The 20515-nt window shown below is 47.7% G+C and overlaps 1 protein-coding gene across 1 annotated transcript in view; it reads right to left on the reverse strand.

Annotated features, from left to right (window-relative positions):
• Nucleotides 1-20515, reverse strand: part of LOC149460505 (estradiol 17-beta-dehydrogenase 11-like) — a 46726-nt gene that overhangs the window by 17651 nt on the left and 8560 nt on the right. Inside the window, exons 3-6 of the mRNA XM_089679565.1 lie at nt 20157-20288; nt 17946-18052; nt 14728-14865; nt 11769-11885 (exon numbers count right to left, since the gene is read on the reverse strand). Of these exons, the coding sequence (XP_089535691.1) occupies nt 11769-11885; nt 14728-14865; nt 17946-18052; nt 20157-20288 (494 nt within the window). The remainder of the gene's footprint in view (nt 1-11768; nt 11886-14727; nt 14866-17945; nt 18053-20156; nt 20289-20515) is intronic.

Consider the following 20515-nt stretch of genomic DNA (forward strand, 5'->3'; position numbering starts at 1 on the left):
TTTCAGGTCTCCTCACACTGCTGGTGTGTAGAATTTTTTGACATAGGGTGCTGGCAGATTACGGGCCTCCCATTGCTGCTGCCAGGCCCCTAATCTGCCATGGGCCCCTATATACCGCCTCCTCATGCTGCTGCCAGGTCCAGAGTCTGTCATGGGTCCCTGTACGGCCTCCCATTGCTGCTGTCTCCATCGCCACACTCTGCCATGTGCCACTTTCAGGTCTCCTCACACACTGCTGGTGTGTAGAATTTTTTGACATAGGGTGCTGGCAGATTATGGGCCTCCCATAGCTGCTGCCAGGCCCCTAATCTGCCATAGGCCCCTATATACCGCCTCCTCATGCTGCTGCCAGGTCCAGAGTCTGTCATGGGTCCCTGTACGGCCTCCCATTGCTGCTGTCTCCATCGCCACACTCTGCCATGTGCCACTTTCAGGTCTCCTCACACACTGCTGGTGTGTAGAATTTTTTGACATAGGGTGCTGGCAGATTAAGGGCCTCCCATAGCTGCTGCCAGGCCCCTAATCTGCCATAGGCCCCTATATACCGCCTCCTCATGCTGCTGCCAGGTCCAGAGTCTGTCATGGGTCCCTGTACGGCCTCCCATTGCTGCTGTCTCCATCGCCACACTCTGCCATGTGCCACTTTCAGGTCTCCTCACACTGCTGGTGTGTAGAATTTTTTGACATAGGGTGCTGGCAGATTACGGGCCTCCCATTGCTGCTGCCAGGCCCCTAATCTGCCATGGGCCCCTATATACCGCCTCCTCATGCTGCTGCCAGGTCCAGAGTCTGTCATGGGTCCCTGTACGGCCTCCCATTGCTGCTGTCTCCATCGCCACACTCTGCCATGTGCCACTTTCAGGTCTCCTCACACACTGCTGGTGTGTAGAATTTTTTGACATAGGGTGCTGGCAGATTACGGGCCTCCCATAGCTGCTGCCAGGCCCCTAATCTGCCATGGGCCCCTATATACCGCCTCCTCATGCTGCTGCCAGGTCCAGAGTCTGTCATGGGTCCCTGTACGGCCTCCCATTGCTGCTGTCTCCATCGCCACACTCTGCCATGTGCCACTTTCAGGTCTCCTCACACACTGCTGGTGTGTAGAATTTTTTGACATAGGGTGCTGGCAGATTACGGGCCTCCCATAGCTGCTGCCAGGCCCCTAATCTGCCATAGGCCCCTATATACCGCCTCCTCATGCTGCTGCCAGGTCCAGAGTCTCTCATGGGTCCCTGTACGGCCTCCCATTGCTGCTGTCTCCATCGCCACACTCTGCCATGTGCCACTTTCAGGTCTCCTCACACTGCTGGTGTGTAGAATTTTTTGACATAGGGTGCTGGCAGATTATGGGCCTCCCATTGCTGCTGCCAGGCCCCTAATCTGCCATAGGCCCCTATATACCGCTTCCTCATGCTGCTGCCAGGTCCAGAGTCTCTCATGCCATGTGCCACTTTCAGATCTCCTCACACTGCTGGTGTGTTGAATTTTTTGACATAGGGTGCTGGCAGATTATGGGCCTCCCATAGCTGCTGCCAGGCCCCTAATCTGCCATAGGCCCCTATATACCGCCTCCTCATGCTGCTGCCAGGTCCAGAGTCTTTCATGGGTCCCTGTACGGCCTCCCATTGCTGCTGTCTCCATCGCCACACTCTGCCATGTGCCACTTTCAGGTCTCCTCACACTGCTGGTGTGTAGAATTTTTTGACATAGGGTGCTGGCAGATTACGGGCCTCCCATTGCTGCTGCCAGGCCCCTAATCTGCCATGGGCCCCTATATACCGCCTCCTCATGCTGCTGCCAGGTCCAGAGTCTGTCATGGGTCCCTGTACGGCCTCCCATTGCTGCTGTCTCCATCGCCACACTCTGCCATGTGCCACTTTCAGGTCTCCTCACACACTGCTGGTGTGTAGAATTTTTTGACATAGGGTGCTGGCAGATTAAGGGCCTCCCATAGCTGTTGCCAGGCCCCTAATCTGCCATAGGCCCCTATATACCGCCTCCTCATGCTGCTGCCAGGTCCAGAGTCTGTCATGGGTCCCTGTACGGCCTCCCATTGCTGCTGTCTCCATCGCCACACTCTGCCATGTGCCACTTTCAGGTCTCCTCACACACTGCTGGTGTGTAGAATTTTTTGACATAGGGTGCTGGCAGATTATGGGCCTCCCATTGCTGCTGCCAGGCCCCTAATCTGCCATAGGCCCCTATATACCGCTTCCTCATGCTGCTGCCAGGTCCAGAGTCTCTCATGCCATGTGCCACTTTCAGGTCTCCTCACACTGCTGGTGTGTTGAATTTTTTGACATAGGGTGCTGGCAGATTATGGGCCTCCCATAGCTGCTGCCAGGCCCCTAATCTGCCATAGGCCCCTATATACCGCCTCCTCATGCTGCTGCCAGGTCCAGAGTCTGTCATGGGTCCCTGTACGGCCTCCCATTGCTGCTGTCTCCATCGCCACACTCTGCCATGTGCCACTTTCAGGTCTCCTCACACTGCTGGTGTGTAGAATTTTTTGACATAGGGTGCTGGCAGATTACGGGCCTCCCATTGCTGCTGCCAGGCCCCTAATCTGCCATGGGCCCCTATATACCGCCTCCTCATGCTGCTGCCAGGTCCAGAGTCTGTCATGGGTCCCTGTACGGCCTCCCATTGCTGCTGTCTCCATCGCCACACTCTGCCATGTGCCACTTTCAGGTCTCCTCACACACTGCTGGTGTGTAGAATTTTTTGACATAGGGTGCAGGCAGATTAAGGGCCTCCCATAGCTGCTGCCAGGCCCCTAATCTGCCATAGGCCCCTATATACCGCCTCCTCATGCTGCTGCCAGGTCCAGAGTCTGTCATGGGTCCCTGTACGGCCTCCCATTGCTGCTGTCTCCATCGCCACACTCTGCCATGTGCCACTTTCAGGTCTCCTCACACTGCTGGTGTGTAGAATTTTTTGACATAGGGTGCTGGCAGATTACGGGCCTCCCATTGCTGCTGCCAGGCCCCTAATCTGCCATGGGCCCCTATATACCGCCTCCTCATGCTGCTGCCAGGTCCAGAGTCTGTCATGGGTCCCTGTACGGCCTCCCATTGCTGCTGTCTCCATCGCCACACTCTGCCATGTGCCACTTTCAGGTCTCCTCACACACTGCTGGTGTGCAGAATTTTTTGACATAGGGTGCTGGCAGATTACGGGCCTCCCATAGCTGCTGCCAGGCCCCTAATCTGCCATGGGCCCCTATATACCGCCTCCTCATGCTGCTGCCAGGTCCAGAGTCTGTCATGGGTCCCTGTACGGCCTCCCATTGCTGCTGTCTCCATCGCCACACTCTGCCATGTGCCACTTTCAGGTCTCCTCACACACTGCTGGTGTGTAGAATTTTTTGACATAGGGTGCTGGCAGATTAAGGGCCTCCCATAGCTGCTGCCAGGCCCCTAATCTGCCATAGGCCCCTATATACCGCCTCCTCATGCTGCTGCCAGGTCCAGAGTCTCTCATGGGTCCCTGTACGGCCTCCCATTGCTGCTGTCTCCATCGCCACACTCTGCCATGTGCCACTTTCAGGTCTCCTCACACTGCTGGTGTGTAGAATTTTTTTGACATAGGGTGCTGGCAGATTACGGGCCTCCCATTGCTGCTGCCAGGCCCCTAATCTGCCATAGGCCCCTATATACCGCTTCCTCATGCTGCTGCCAGGTCCAGAGTCTCTCATGCCATGTGCCACTTTCAGGTCTCCTCACACTGCTGGTGTGTTGAATTTTTTGACATAGGGTGCTGGCAGATTATGGGCCTCCTATAGCTGCTGCCAGGCCCCTAATCTGCCATAGGCCCCTATATACCGCTTCCTCATGCTGCTGCCAGGTCCAGAGTCTCTCATGCCATGTGCCACTTTCAGGTCTCCTCACACTGCTGGTGTGTTGAATTTTTTGACATAGGGTGCTGGCAGATTATGGGCCTCCCATAGCTGCTGCCAGGCCCCTAATCTGCCATAGGCCCCTATATACCGCCTCCTCATGCTGCTGCCAGGTCCAGAGTCTGTCATGGGTCCCTGTACGGCCTCCCATTGCTGCTGTCTCCATCGCCACACTCTGCCATGTGCCACTTTCAGGTCTCCTCACACTGCTGGTGTGTAGAATTTTTTGACATAGGGTGCTGGCAGATTACGGGCCTCCCATTGCTGCTGCCAGGCCCCTAATCTGCCATGGGCCCCTATATACCGCCTCCTCATGCTGCTGCCAGGTCCAGAGTCTGTCATGGGTCCCTGTACGGCCTCCCATTGCTGCTGTCTCCATCGCCACACTCTGCCATGTGCCACTTTCAGGTCTCCTCACACACTGCTGGTGTGTAGAATTTTTTGACATAGGGTGCTGGCAGATTATGGGCCTCCCATTGCTGCTGCCAGGCCCCTAATCTGCCATAGGCCCCTATATACTGCTTCCTCATGCTGCTGCCAGGTCCAGAGTCTCTCATGCCATGTGCCACTTTCAGGTCTCCTCACACTGCTGGTGTGTTGAATTTTTTGACATAGGGTGCTGGCAGATTATGGGCCTCCTATAGCTGCTGCCAGGCCCCTAATCTGCCATAGGCCCCTATATACCGCTTCCTCATGCTGCTGCCAGGTCCAGAGTCTCTCATGCCATGTGCCACTTTCAGGTCTCCTCACACTGCTGGTGTGTTGAATTTTTTGACATAGGGTGCTGGCAGATTATGGGCCTCCCATAGCTGCTGCCAGGCCCCTAATCTGCCATAGGCCCCTATATACCGCCTCCTCATGCTGCTGCCAGGTCCAGAGTCTGTCATGGGTCCCTGTACGGCCTCCCATTGCTGCTGTCTCCATCGCCACACTCTGCCATGTGCCACTTTCAGGTCTCCTCACACACTGCTGGTGTGTAGAATTTTTTGACATAGGGTGCTGGCAGATTAAGGGCCTCCCATAGCTGCTGCCAGGCCCCTAATCTGCCATAGGCCCCTATATACCGCCTCCTCATGCTGCTGCCAGGTCCAGAGTCTGTCATGGGTCCCTGTACGGCCTCCCATTGCTGCTGTCTCCATCGCCACACTCTGCCATGTGCCACTTTCAGGTCTCCTCACACTGCTGGTGTGTAGAATTTTTTGACATAGGGTGCTGGCAGATTACGGGCCTCCCATTGCTGCTTCCAGGCCCCTAATCTGCCATGGGCCCCTATATACCGCCTCCTCATGCTGCTGCCAGGTCCAGAGTCTGTCATGGGTCCCTGTACGGCCTCCCATTGCTGCTGTCTCCATCGCCACACTCTGCCATGTGCCACTTTCAGGTCTCCTCACACACTGCTGGTGTGTAGAATTTTTTGACATAGGGTGCTGGCAGACTATGGGCCTCCCATAGCTGCTGCCAGGCCCCTAATCTGCCATAGGCCCCTATATACCGCCTCCTCATGCTGCTGCCAGGTCCAGAGTCTGTCATGGGTCCCTGTACGGCCTCCCATTGCTGCTGTCTCCATCGCCACACTCTGCCATGTGCCACTTTCAGGTCTCCTCACACACTGCTGGTGTGTAGAATTTTTTGACATAGGGTGCTGGCAGATTAAGGGCCTCCCATAGCTGCTGCCAGGCCCCTAATCTGCCATAGGCCCCTATATACCGCCTCCTCATGCTGCTGCCAGGTCCAGAGTCTGTCATGGGTCCCTGTACGGCCTCCCATTGCTGCTGTCTCCATCGCCACACTCTGCCATGTGCCACTTTCAGGTCTCCTCACACACTGCTGGTGTGTAGAATTTTTTGACATAGGGTGCTGGCAGATTACGGGCCTCCCATAGCTGCTGCCAGGCCCCTAATCTGCCATGGGCCCCTATATACCGCCTCCTCATGCTGCTGCCAGGTCCAGAGTCTGTCATGGGTCCCTGTACGGCCTCCCATTGCTGCTGTCTCCATCGCCACACTCTGCCATGTGCCACTTTCAGGTCTCCTCACACACTGCTGGTGTGTAGAATTTTTTGACATAGGGTGCTGGCAGATTACGGGCCTCCCATAGCTGCTGCCAGGCCCCTAATCTGCCATAGGCCCCTATATACCGCCTCCTCATGCTGCTGCCAGGTCCAGAGTCTGTCATGGGTCCCTGTACGGCCTCCCATTGCTGCTGTCTCCATCGCCACACTCTGCCATGTGCCACTTTCAGGTCTCCTCACACACTGCTGGTGTGTAGAATTTTTTGACATAGGGTGCTGGCAGATTAAGGGCCTCCCATAGCTGCTGCCAGGCCCCTAATCTGCCATAGGCCCCTATATAACGCCTCCTCATGCTGCTACCAGGTCCAGAGTCTCTCATGGGTCCCTGTACGGCCTCCCATTGCTGCTGTCTCCATCGCCACACTCTGCCATGTGCCACTTTCAGGTCTCCTCACACTGCTGGTGTGTAGAATTTTTTTGACATAGGGTGCTGGCAGATTACGGGCCTCCCATAGCTGCTGCCAGGCCCCTAATCTGCCATGGGCCCCTATACCGACTCCTCATGCTGTGACGTTGCAACAAGGTGGAATTCAACCCTACATATGTTAGACCGCCTTTACGAACAGCAAAAGGCCATCACAGATTTCCTGATGTTAAAAGCGGATAAAGGTATTCCCTGTGTAACTTAGATGTCAGCCATTGGCAGCTCATGCGTGACACCTGCGCTTGCTCAGGCCCTTTGAGGAGGCCACGCTATTCGTGAGTCGGCAGGACTATGGGATGAACGACGTCATTCCTCTGTTGCACGTCCTGGAACAAATGCTGTTAACAATGGCTGGTCAGGGTGCGGTAGACGTGGCGCACAGATCTCAACGCCACATGACCCCTGTGGGGGCAGGACAGGAAGAAGAGGAGGAGGTAGAGGAGGACATTGGTGCTCAGGAATTATTGAGTGAAATGGGTGGTTTTTCCACTCAGCGGACAGGAGTGGAGGAGCAGGAGCATCTGGTAGAGGAGGAGGAGGAGGAGGAGACAGAGGACCCAGACGCACCGTGGCAGTATGCTGTGGAGATGGAGGCAGGGAGTCCCTCGCATTCCTTGGCACAAATGGCCCATAGCATGCTCGGTTGCTTGCGTAGCGACAGCCGAATAATAACCATCAGACAGAGGGATGACTTTTGGCTGTCCACCTTGTTGGACCCTCGCTACCGTTCAAAAATGGTGGCCTTTTTCACACCTGCTGAGAGGGAGGCCAAAATAACGTACTATAAAAACCACCTATGTAGTCAGCTGGTCTCTGCCTGTCTGCGCCAACGTCCATCCTCAGACACTGTGGGCCCTGTGCGCTCGCGTTCCGCTGCCATGGCAGCAGGGGAGGGGTGGGGTGGTAGGAGCAGTGGCAGCTCCACCAGCAGCGGCTGCCTCAGTCTGCAGTCGATGATGAGTAGCTTTCTTCACCAGCGCAGTGAGGAAACTACTAACCAGCCGCAGCAGCAGCAGCAGCAGCAGCAGCATCAGGTGGACCTGGAGCAGGACCTCAAACAACAGGCTTAGGCCTACTTGGACAGCACCCTGCCAACCGAGGTAGACAATCCCCTTGACTACTGGGCAACGAAACTTGACCTTTGGCCCCAACTAGCTGAATTTGCCCTTGAAAGGCTGTCATGCCCGGCCAGTAGCGTGGCATCGGAGCGCGTGTTTAGTGCGGCAGGAGGTATTGCAACTCCGCGGAGGACACGACTGTCCACCCAAAGTGTGGAGAGACTGACGTTTGTGAAAATGAATCAGGCGTGGATTAGTCTGGATTTCAAACCACCAGTTACTGACACAACTGACTAAATCCGCCATGAATCATGCCCCAAACATGTGCCACTTTCAGGTCTCCTCACACTGCTGGTGTGTTCCATTTTTTGTCATAGGGTGCTGGCAGATTACGGGCCTCCCATAGCTGCTGCCAGGCCCCTAATCTGCCATGGGCCCCTATACCGCCTCCTCATGCTGCTGCCAAGTCCAGAGTCTCTCATGGGTCCCTGTACGGCCTCCCATTGCTGCTGTCTCCATCGCCACACTCTGCCATGTGCCACTTTCAGGTCTCACACACTGCTGGTGTGTAGAATTTTTTGACATAGGGTGCTGGCAGATTACGGGCCTCCCATAGCTGCTGCCAGGCCCCTAATCTGCCATAGGCCCCTATATACCGCCTCCTCATGCTGCTGCCAGGCCCAGAGTGTGTCATGGGTCCCTGTACGGCCTCCCATTGCTGCTGTCTCCATCGCCACACTCTGCCATGTGCCACTTTCAGGTCTCCTCACACTGCTGGTGGGTTCCATTTTTTGTCATAGGGTGCTGGCAGATTACGGGCCTCCCATAGCTGCTGCCAGGCCCCTAATCTGCCATGGGCCCCTGTTGTCGCTTGTTGGCATATTCCGCTCGTTCAGATGCTCCTTCTCCTGCTACTCCTCTTCACGGATTCCGTCAGCAGTCTTTCTTGGAATCCGTTTCCAAGAGACAACAGTTTGCGAGCACGCACCAGACGGTGCAGAAACTGAACGTCCTCCTGTCCAAGTTGCTGCTGCCAGGCTCGTAATCTGTCATGCGCCCCTGTACCGCCTCCTCATGCTGCTGCCAGGTCCAGAGCGTGTCATGGGCCCCCGTACCGACTCCAAATGCTGCTGCCAGGCCCGTAATCTGTCATGGGCCCCTGTACCGCCTCCCCATGCTGCTGCCACGTCCAGATTGTGTCATGGGTCCCTGTACGGCCTCCCATTGCTGCTGCCAGGCCTGTAATCTGCCATGGGCCCCCGTACCGACTCCTCATGCTGCTGCCAGGCCCGTAATCTGCCATGGGCCCCTGTACCGCCTCCTCATGCTGCTGCCAGGTCCAGAGTGTGTCATGGGTCCCTGTACGGCCTCCCATTGCTGCTGTCTCTATCGCCACACTCTGCCATGTGCCACTTTCAGGTCTCCTCACACTGCTGGTGGTTTCCATTTTTGTCATAGGGTGCTGTATGGCCTCCCATTGCTGCTGCCTCCACCGCCACACTGTGGCTCCACACTCTGGTTTTGGCCCCGTGACTGCCCAAATGAGTGAAGTGTGCGGTGATTCTAAGATCGACGGCACTCATCTGCATGTCATACTGCCTGACAGTATTATTTCTCTTCCCCAGCAGACTCCAAGGGCATTTAAATTAAAGGTACAGTGTTCAGCACTAATATTAAGTCTCTCTGAAGCCTAGAAACACCCTTTTTTAAGTTAAATTCACAGCGAATATATTCGACTCGAATCGAAATTTTTCTACGAATTCGCCGAATCAGTCGAATCGAATTTTTGAATACTTCGCTCATCTCTAGTAGTGACATAAACACACACAATCATACTTAGGATTGACCAGTGTCTTAATCCAACCTTACCAACTATGTACCTATGTGGGGCATTGTCTTCAAAGGCTGTTTTTGGCTCACAATAAAATGATTGGTTCTCTGTAAATATGCAGACTTAAAGCAGAGCTCCACCCAAATAGGGAACCTCTGCTTTTAGAACATCCTCTCCCTCTCCTCTGCCTAACTTGGCATGTCATTTTTAACAGGTACCCACTCCCACTTCCACTAGGATTGCCTAGGCAATCCAAGTGAAAGTTATTTTTCCTCCCTCGCTCCCTGTGACACATAACAAGCCCCAGAAGACTGCAGAACCATTCAAAAAGTGCATGCTCAGTGGGCACCTGGCTGTGAAGCCAAAAGCCACACTGCCAGCTGCCTACAGTTAGGATGCTGGGAACCAGGAGACCAGTAAAGAACTAGCCCAGGTGAGAAAGCCACTGGATCCTGGGACAGGTAAGTGTCCATTTATTAAAAGTCGGCAGCTATAGACAGTTCTGTATTTAGGTTTTGTACTGCCATAGGCAATACAAAATTCATGTGCCCCCAAAATTCGAGGGAGAGAGTTAGTTTTTACACGACTCACCTTCACAGCCGGAGATTGCCGGAGCCATAATCAGAAAAGCCTGGGTGAGCTCAGCCAGTTATCCGGACACCCCCGGGAACAACAGTGGGTCTCTGCTGCCCTCCAGCAGCCCGCAGCCTCTTTCAGATCCCATGTGACAGAGCAGAGCTCATGCAGTGCTTTACTGCATCCCCATCCTCAGGTGTGTCCCTTCTTTTAGGGGGCAGCACTGCCCCCCTGAAAAATGCCACCCAAGGCAAATGCCTTGTATTCCTCTCAGTAAATACACCCCTGGCTATAGGATTTGTAGCTGCTGACTTATTTTTTTTTACAGACTGAACCTCCACTTTAATTGCTACCATTTGGCTAAAAATGTCATTTTTACAGAAACCTGCATGCTTACAGGATAAATTTGCATCGGTGTAGGAACTCACCAGCCGCCCTGAATAATAACTCTCCCGTGGTGTTCAGATACAACAAAGCCAGCTTGCAATTCATATACCTACCTTCTCAGCTCAGACAGGCCTTTCACAATGGGAAGGACAAAGTCTTCCTTCTTTGTTCTTACTGCTTGAAATACTGTAATGTTTATTTCCTGCTGATACAGGATTTGCTTCATAGCTTTTTGTGGAGGCACAGCACTATAACCATGAACTGAAGTTTGTATGTTCCTAATAGATGCCATTCTCAGTGTGTGAGATGTTGCTTAATCATCAAGTGTGGGTCTCCACTTATTAAATGGACTTATTGGTGTAATGCATTTGACAGTGTTATTTGTCAAATATCAGAACAGACAGTTGGATTATACATTCTTATTAACATTTGTGGAAGATATTTAGCACTGCAGCTATGCATTGAAGCTGAAACAGACTTTGCTGCTTTGCTTTACATGCCTGCCATGTAGGCTCAGTATGAATCACTTTGTTGCTTACAGAGTAACTTTTGTTGATTAAAATCCCTGCAATGTACAGTGATCACCTAGGGGGGATATTTTTTTTAATCAAATTTGTGGAGGATTCCTACCTGTTTCTGTTTTGAATAAACAGCTTTTTGTTTGATCATGTCCTTTGCAGAGCAATTCTGATTAGGAGGATTTGGTTCATTAAAATGAGCTAATACACTTTAAGTGTTCTGATGAGAAAAGTTGCAGTGTCTGTATCCCTTTAGAAGTAATTAGCCTTTAGGGAGTATTTCACCAAAATTATGTTTCTGTTGCTGATGATACCTACAAACTTAGTAGACTTCTGGGAAATTCAGTGAACCAAACACACAATTGGGAAATTACATTTTGCCATATCGCATTGAATTTTACAGACAATTTCAATTACAATATAAAAAGGTATTTTTAGTAACATAAACCTACAATATGGTTTGTGTAGCAAGTCTCCAAAATGTGGCCCTTTGCTTGCTTCTATTTGGCCATTGGGGCTTTATTCCTCCCACTGTCAGCAACAGTGGGGCATAGTTTGCAGGAACTAGGGAGCCAGCATGGTTACCGCATTGCCAATAATTAGAGCTTTGCTGTGGAAAGAGTTTAGCCAGGACCAACGGGGTCCTGTATCACCTATATCTATCTTGTAGGAAAATCCTGATACTTGTTACAGATGGATGCTTTGCACTGACAATGGGGCACTGGTCCTCTCACTGACACCAACAATGGGACACTATTTCTCCCATTGATACCTGTGATGGGACACTATTCCTCCCACTGACACCAATGATGGGGCACTATTCCTCCCATTGATACCAAAGGATGGGGCACTATTCCTCTCACTGATACCAATGAATAGGGCACTAATTCTCTCAATGATACTAACAAGGTATTGCGTTATGCAGGTGTCACATGTACAAGATAATGATGGTATTTAGACCACTGGAAAACCTCTTATTAATACAAAGTAGAAAATATTACTTACACGTCTAGGACAGTAGATATAATCACAGAAGGTGGAATACAAATCATTTTCTTGTTCTTAAGAATGCCATCCACTAACTTATTTGCGACATGCTCTGGTGTCAGTAACGGTATAAATCTGAAATATGAACAATGAAAATGAATATTAATTTGTAAGCATCTAAGATACCTAAAGAACACCTGTGCTTAGAGGAATGTGAAGACTGTCATTGTCATCCACCTTCAAAAATTTACCAAAGTCCCATATCCCATTACTAGCGTTTTGAGGGTACAACTATCCTCTTTATCAAGGTGATATGCTTGTGTCTTCATATAGCCTTGATAAAGAGGGCTGTCATGCCCTCAAAATGTTGGTGTATTTGCTTGCTGATATGTGACTTCAGTCAATTTTCACATGGACCTACAGTTACCATGTTTGCTTTATTCTTGCTGTTGGACTTACACGGTACCTCCATTCACTCACACCCATACAGTGATTTCTTAGAGGTCTGTGTGGTATGGTTTGATAAACTGTCATATGACCATGGATGAATGCCCAGAAAGCAAGCAGTCTGAGATCTAGGCAATCTTTCTTGGGCACATACTGCACTAAATGGTGCACCATCCAGCCCCATCTAGCCAGAGCTCTCAAAGTTTGACAGATTGCTGAGAGCGGGACTGGATGGTGCATTTGTACCTTCCACCTACACCTAAATGCCAAAGCCTCATGCACTGGAGCTAAACACCCAGTGTACATCAGGCTCAAAATATAAGCTGGAGTAAATAAATAAATGTGTTTTTAATGTTAAACTTCCACCTCACTGAGGCTGTGTTGTGACATTGCCACGTCAAAGTGATATTAAAGATAACATTAAGGTTTTCAGATGCTATTTAAATAACTTGCTATCTTTATTGTTCCTTATTGTATTCCAAAGTAATTTTTCTGCCAAATGATCCTAACCCCAGAGCCCTAATGCTGACATCAACATTTAGAGTATTTTTCATCTTGTCAAACCACTGTCAGAGTGTTGGATGGGTAGATTGTTTCCAGTCACCAGGAATACAAGCCCTGGCAGTTTTTAGTAAGGGAGTTAGCAAGGATTTCTTATACAGTTGCAAGAAAAAGTATGTGAACCCCTTGGGATTACGTGGAGTTTTGAATGAATTGGGCATAAAATGTTCTCTGAACGTCATCTAAGTCACAACAATAGAAGAACACAGTCTGCTGAACATAATACTACACAAAAATTAGATGTTGCCATGGTTTAATTGCACATAGGTCCCCTGTACCATAAAATGACAGGTTGACCAATGGGTTGCCTTAAGTTTAATTTGGTTGTTGTTTTCAATAAAACGCATAAAGTTTTTTTAGGCAATGATATGTTCTTGAAGGCAATTCCTTTAACTGGCATATTTTCAGACCTTCTTTCATATTCCAGCACTAGTTTTAACCTCCCTCCTCCAGGTGACCTTAAAGCTGACCTTTATTCTGCTTATATTTACCTGGTTCTGACTTTTCCCCTCATCAACATGCTAACATCAATATAACCTGTTTTTAATAAATACCTTATTTTACATCCAGTGATGTCATTCATGGGTCACTATGCTTCTCTAGGCAATGAAGGCAGATCATAGCTGGTGGGAGGGGCTGACAGGGTGGTGTACATAGAGTTCTGAAAACATCACCGCACCCTGCCTCAGTACTTCTCTCTAGAGCCATCAGCACAGATGCAAGCAGAGAACTGGCTATTGGGCGAAGGTATGCAAATATAGAGATGCCTTGATGGGTGGATGTCAGTCTGGAGTAGTGGGTGTTCCTAGGCAGGCTGCATTTACATGCAGACCACCCTATCTTATGCTCACATGTAATAACGAGCCTCAATGATTGAAAGAACAGAATCCAATGAATAAAAAGGGGTAGGCCAGGGACTTGCTGGAGAAAAACAAGCTAGATGATGCTGGAGGTCCTCAAGCTAAGAAATGAGGCAAGCTTGCTGCAAGCTAAGCTCACAGTATGCAGTAAAATCAAAGCAAGCAATTTCAATATAGAAAAAAAGCCAGTACAACTATGCAACACTGAAGGAACAGCTGGAGAGCAACCCTTAGCTGTGGCCCTTGTTATTAGCAAAGGGCCACATATAATGTTTAGTGAATATAATGCAAGAGAAACACCATAGACTATGGACATCCCAGAGGATATGATGATCGTAGACTGCAAACATGCTACAGGTTTGGTTGGAAAATCAAGACATATTGCAGAGGACAGTGGAAGACTAGGGACATGTTATATGGGGCAAATAGAGATCAATGCTATTACCTCTTTACAGATAAATGCTCCCTGTCACACTGCAGACTGCTGAGGTCCAAGGGCCACACAACAAGTACCAAAAGGCCATATGTTGCTGCCAAGCTCCAAGTTAGGCACCAGGTGTCTAGACAGTTTTCACACTTTAGCACAGGGCTTCTCAACCAGGGTTCCATGGAACCCTACGGTTCCTTCAGAGGTTGCTTGGATTTCCTTGAGCAATGAACAATTTCTGCTTCTCAGATAAGTTCCCATTGACACCAATGATCTTTTTAATTATCTGTAAGAGGTAGATTCTTCCCAAATGTAAGGACCATTCTTCCTACTGACCATCACACCAATGCTCTGTAGATAGAGCCATTTTTAGCAGGGGTTCCCTGAGACTGGAAAGTTATTTCAAGGGTTCCTTTGTGTTGAAAATGTTGAGGCTGCCTTAGAGGTTTCCCTTTGCTCTACATACAAAGAATGTTTGGATATTTTGTAAATCAAAGAGATGCCTACAAACACATTGGTCCTCTTCGAACTGAGAATATAAGCCATTTGAAATCTTGGGAGTATTCTAGGGTATGGATAATTATAATAGCTTTTTTTCTATAACTACAAATATTATTTGTGTCACATATATTCTTTAAGTCATAGGAACATAGCTTGCATTGCAGATCTCTCAGCTATTTACCTTGCGCTAGAATTTTTTACAAAGCCAGTGTCAACAAATACAGGGCACAGACATGATGTCTTGATTCCTGTCATCTGCTGTGCTGCAAGTTCAGCTGTCAGAGACTTGTGGTATCCAATGGCTGCAAACTTAGTAGCGCTGTAAAGCAAAAATTCATACAAAAAAACCTTAGAATGTAGTTATACTGTAACTCCGCATATTTTGATTAAAAACATTTCATTACATTGCATTACTTGTTCCTACTCTGGACATTTCAGGGTTGGTTTACTTTGCAAATGCAATGCACTCTGCAAGGCAATTTTCAGCACATCTTAGTAAATAAGGTGAGGCTCTGCTGACTTCCATCATCCAATCATGTGTAAACAAAAATGCTGTTTTTTTCCCTTGCATGTGATTGTGTATTCTTTGTAAAGTGAAACTTCAACCACATTCACTAAGCTCTGGGGAAAATTCCTTTGCAGTGTATTTGCCTTTAGTAAATCAACCCCAATGACTATGAGCTGTCCTTGCCCTGAAGTAGAAAAGCAACTCAAAACCTTTGCTTGACAGTTGTTATGAGGGATTTTTCGTATTACAAAAAATTTGTAAACCGAAACGTGGTTTCCCATAGGAATGCATTGAAAACCAATTAATCCGTTCCGGAGGTCAGAAAAAAAAAAATTTAAAAAAAAAAGTATTTTACCTGTTCAAAACTCTTTATAAAGTGCTCTTTAAAGGCATAAATACTATACAAGGACATGATTAAAAATTAGTTTGTAAATGCATTGAAAACCAATTAATCCGTTTCGGAGGTCAGAAAAAAGTAAAATAAAGTCTTATCTGTTCAAAACTCTTTATAAAGTGCACTGTAAAGGCATAAATACTGTACAGGGAGATGATTAAAAAAAAATTTGTAAATGCATTGAAAACCAATCATATTGCGAAAAGAATTAGTAAACCGATGCATTATTTTCAATTAATTTTCATTTGTTAACCAAAAATTACGTTAACCGAGGCCTTCGTAAACCGAGGTACGCCTGTACTGTCTTAAATTTGCAGTAACAGTCTTCAGCACATTGTTCCAAAAGGCCTGGTTGTTGCCCATATATTCAATGGCAAACTGTTATCCATCTCTAATGTTCTTTTTGGACAAAACTGACATGCAGATTGAATTGGTCTCTTTCTGTAGGCATGTTGACCCCAACTGTTGCAAGATTAAACATCCCACAATGAAACGTTGGGGTTCTTTTAGCACCAGTTAGCTGTTGATCTGAATTTGCCTGCCAGTCCAGAACAAATTAGTAGTCATTTGAACCTACACCTACACCACTTCTAGATTGTTTTCCTTACAGTAGAATGAGCGATTTAACTAGTTTGGCATTACAGCAATTTTTTTTTAATTTTTTGCACACATGTAAAAATCTTTATTTTCTTCCATAAAATTACTTAAACTCTCGATCATTATATATTTTCTGAAAGCAGAGACCCTGTAGTATAAAAAGGAGCAATTTTTTAATTCGCACAGTATTTGCAATGCAAATTTTAAGGAAAAATACAAGAGAATGAATTTTAGTGCAAACACACACACACACACACAATATAATACCCAACTTTTTGGTAAAATATAAAAGATGAGACTGCATTGAGTAAATAGATACCAAACATGTCAAGTCTTTAAATTGCGTGCGCCTGTGATATTGCAAAAACAAATACCTAAATGGCATTTTAAAAGCATTTGCAGATCTCTCTCTGATGTTTGCAGGAATATCTCACATGTGTGATGAGACTGCAGTTTACATACATGTGCACACCTTGGGCATGCATTTGCAGGTGTGTGCGGGGCAATTGGGGGGATTATGGTTAATTTTTTGTAATACATTTAATATTTTTTTTTTACTTTTTTAATTTTACTTATTTTTAGTTTATTGCTGTCACAGTGGGTTAATAAACCCCTATGTGATAGAATTGGGCAGTTACTCTTTTTTAGAGATATTGAGGGTTTAATACTCCAATGTCTTTCCTGCCCTCCAATACATGTAACTGAGCACAGATGTGCTCAGTTAGATGTGTCCCCTGACTATACCAGACAGGAAATGGTGGATCTGAAACCAGAAGAGACAAAACCATTGTCACTTCCAGTTTCTTTACATGTGAGATTGAGGCATGGATGTAAATTGGTCTACCCCCGCACCTGATTTCCATCCTGAAGTGGAGTGACATAGTCCCAGGCTCCTGGTAAGAGCTGGAGAGGCATGAACCGTGCAGGGGGGTGCTGGCAGGTGGGGACACACTGTGCCACTTGCAATGTTTAAGTCAGAAACCGCCTGAACAAAGTGGGCAATCTTTGAACGTATGTAGTATGTCCAAGGGGTTCACATGGTTAAAAAAAAAATGCAATCTTTTAATCCCTTGACAGACTCATAGGTATCCACAACTTTCTTTCTGATTGACTTAGAGAGATTTATTGATTTTGACATGGTGACACCACACAAAACAATAGCAAAAAGAACACTAGACCCTTGATGTCTGACGTTTAAAGGTGCTATAAAAGGCATATTTTTTCTTTCTGGGTGCTATGGGGGCACTTGTGCAGGTCAGCTCCCAAGCCAAGATGTGTGCATCCATAGACACACACAGCACAGCTCAGCCACACCCACCCACTCCCTCACACAGGATTTGATTGACAGCAGGAGCCATTCCTCTGTGTCCTCATAGAAGAGGTAGAGAGAACAGAGCTGTTGCAGCCCCTATGCCTTTAGAACTGTTAGAACCACTTTAAATATGAGTCAAGTTCCACCTCCATACTCCCTAATTATTATTATACAGGATTTATATAGTGCCAACAGTTTGCTCAGCGCTTTACAATGTAACAGGAGACAATACAGTTCAATACAAGAGGGATAGGAGGGCCTGATCCTTGGAGCTTACAATCTAGAAGATAGGGATGAGCTTGGGTTTAGTCTGAAACTCTGTTCAGCCAAACCCAGAATATAAATATGGTGAAATATGGCGACATGGTCAAACACATATCCGCAAATTTAGTACACAAGTTACAGTTCTGTATATCTAAAGCCAAAACATGTTTTGTAGTTTTGGATAGAGTAGAGAATGGTTAAAACCAGTGCCAGCTTTTTCCCGCTGAGGTGAATCATTGCTCTGTTTATCATTGTTATAGCTGAGCTCCGGAGAAATGAAACAACTACCAGATATGAGTATTAAAATATGGTCTAAAATCATACCAGTAGTCTACCATATACGCTACTGCAGAGAATCCAGCTGACGAAGCGATCGTAACTATGTGCCCATAATTTTTCCTCATCATTGCTGGAAGGAAGGCTCTTGTAGTCTGTAGTAATAAAATGAACCTACTTTAGTATAGTACATAAAATGTATTTACAAAACGCAGCATTTAACGAATCCTTTACTTGTTTTAGGAGTTTGCAAAAGAAGAGAACACCTTCACTATACAAAAAAATGCACTGTTTCTTTTGGAACATTTTAATGCACACAATGCATCAGTGCAAAGGCATAGATAAAAGGGAGTATGGGGGTATGACCCCCCTTCCTGCCAGCAGGGTTACCAACCATCAATAGAAATGGAGACAAAACACCCTGTAAGTAATATTCCATATATGTTTAGCAGTCCGTCAAAAAGTCTTGGTTTTGAGGTTCTACTTGGCTCGCACAGTCGCAGACAGTTGCTGCTGGTGCAGGAGAATAGAGGTGAGGACTGCTGACTGTCCAGCTGGCTCCTGTGTCTGAATAGAATTAACCGTAGCACTACCCCCTTAGGAAATGCTGAGTTTTGGGTCCCCCTATAGTCCTGCATAGCCAGACAACACACATTTTCTTCCACACTTGTACACTGGAGACAGTAAATAGTCCTTGAGGTTGTTTTTTAGTTTAATTGAACCTGGATGGGTTTGAGGGGTGTATGGGATGCCCAAGGAAACTGCTACTTGAGAACAAACTCAACTAGCAACTATGTAGAATTCCAGAGACCAAAAGGTTTCTTCTTGAAGAGTTCTCCAGCTCTCCCGCTGTACCACCTCAAACCCCAGATAAATTATCTTCTTCACCCAGCTGAGCAAGGGGACCTAGAAGCTGCCACTGTAGATAAGCAGTCACAGATGAGGAGCTAGTTGGGTTTCCCACCTGACAGACCTCTCCTCTTATCTGGCCCAGGGGGTGTAGGATTACTCAGTCTACCTCTCCTGTAAGCTTGTTCGGCTAGTGGCTGCCTTCATGCCTTACACTGGGCTGGCTCCTTCCCTGGTTCCCAGGGTGCCCTCTCTCAGGGGATGGTAAAAGTAGAGAGATCCTCATGTCCTGCATCTGCCTGTAGGTAGGCCCCTCCCTGAGCCCCCTACCAGGCTCCACACTCCAGCCTCTCACTCCATCTTTCACCCGACACTTCCTGATCAGGCCCTCTGATACTTAAGGGCTGCCCTGACCCCATGCCAAACCTCTCGCTTGGGTATTGGTCAGAGTCCCCTGAGTATGCAGATCAGCCCCTCCTCTCCCCCACCCACTGCCTTCTAGAAACATCTTTTTCAGTCCTAACGTTCCGCTTACGCTAACAAATTTTGCATTTGCACTGTTGCTTCTAACAATTTGTATGTATCTAAATGCATGTATGTGAGTTTGTATATATAGTATGTACTCTGTACAGTGGGCTGTATATGACATACTCCTGACCATTGCATTCTAAGTACATTGTATATGCCTGACCAGTGGTGTATTTAGGTTTTGTGCTGCCCTAGGCAACAAAAAAATTCTCTGCCCTCACAGACACCGACCAACACCACCCCCGCCTTCCCCCTCCCACAAAGACAACTTGATACTAACCAACAATACCCCTGCCCCCCACTCGGGAAATCCTTCCACTACAACCCCCCCCAACCCCCTCCCCCCGGCGATATAGAGAAATACACTCATCTTCAGAGCTGTGGACATCCCTGACCCTGAAATCAGACTCCACATACACCATCAAGCAGCCCGCAATCTCTCTTGGATCCCACTTGGTTCCCATGGCACGCGTGTCCCTTCTTTCATTCCTTCTTCTGAAGGGATGTGCTGCCCCCCTGAAAAATGCTGCCCTGGGCAAGTGCCTTGTTTGCCTTGTGGTAAATACACCCCTGTGTCTGACCCCTGCACTCTCTATGTTATATTTTACAACAGTTGCAGGTTGCTAAATAGTTCTCTGTAAGTGAAGTTCTTCTTCAAGGTATGCTGTGTACAGGAAAGCATATGTAAAAGAACAGTGACATTTTTTTATAAATGATTGTTTTGAGGTTTGAACGTTGGTTTGTCTCTTCCTTGTGGCACAGTAATTAAAGTATATTTCGTGGCCATAATGTTTCTCTGGGAGACCAAGACTGACACACACACCCCCTTTACCCCCCCCCCTGTTTATTGCCCACAAAAAAACATTATCAGTGCACACTCACCCAAAAGTGAGCAAGAATATTCACTTCAAATATCTTCTCAATCTGATGATCTTCTAGTGACAGTACATCAGCACAAAAAATAACTCCAGCATTATTTATAAGAATGTCAACATCTCCCACTTCTTCCTTTACCTGGGGCAGAAAGTTAACAATAAGATATCTTTATTTAATTGGCACACATTACACAGCAGGATATGTAAATTGATCATGAGAGAATGATTAATGCTACTGTGACAATGATCAGAGAATCTGGTTCCCAGCCTGCTCAAAGATCATGACCAAGGCACTGAGCATATCTGTAATGCCTAAAAAAGAATTCAAAGACATTCACTTGGACCAGGGCTGTGAGCATAAATGGA

This window comes from Staurois parvus, unplaced genomic scaffold (assembly GCF_062004578.1).
Source record: "Staurois parvus isolate SC_StPar_1 unplaced genomic scaffold, SC_StPar_1.0 ptg000227l, whole genome shotgun sequence".
Taxonomy (NCBI): Eukaryota; Metazoa; Chordata; class Amphibia; order Anura; family Ranidae; genus Staurois; species Staurois parvus.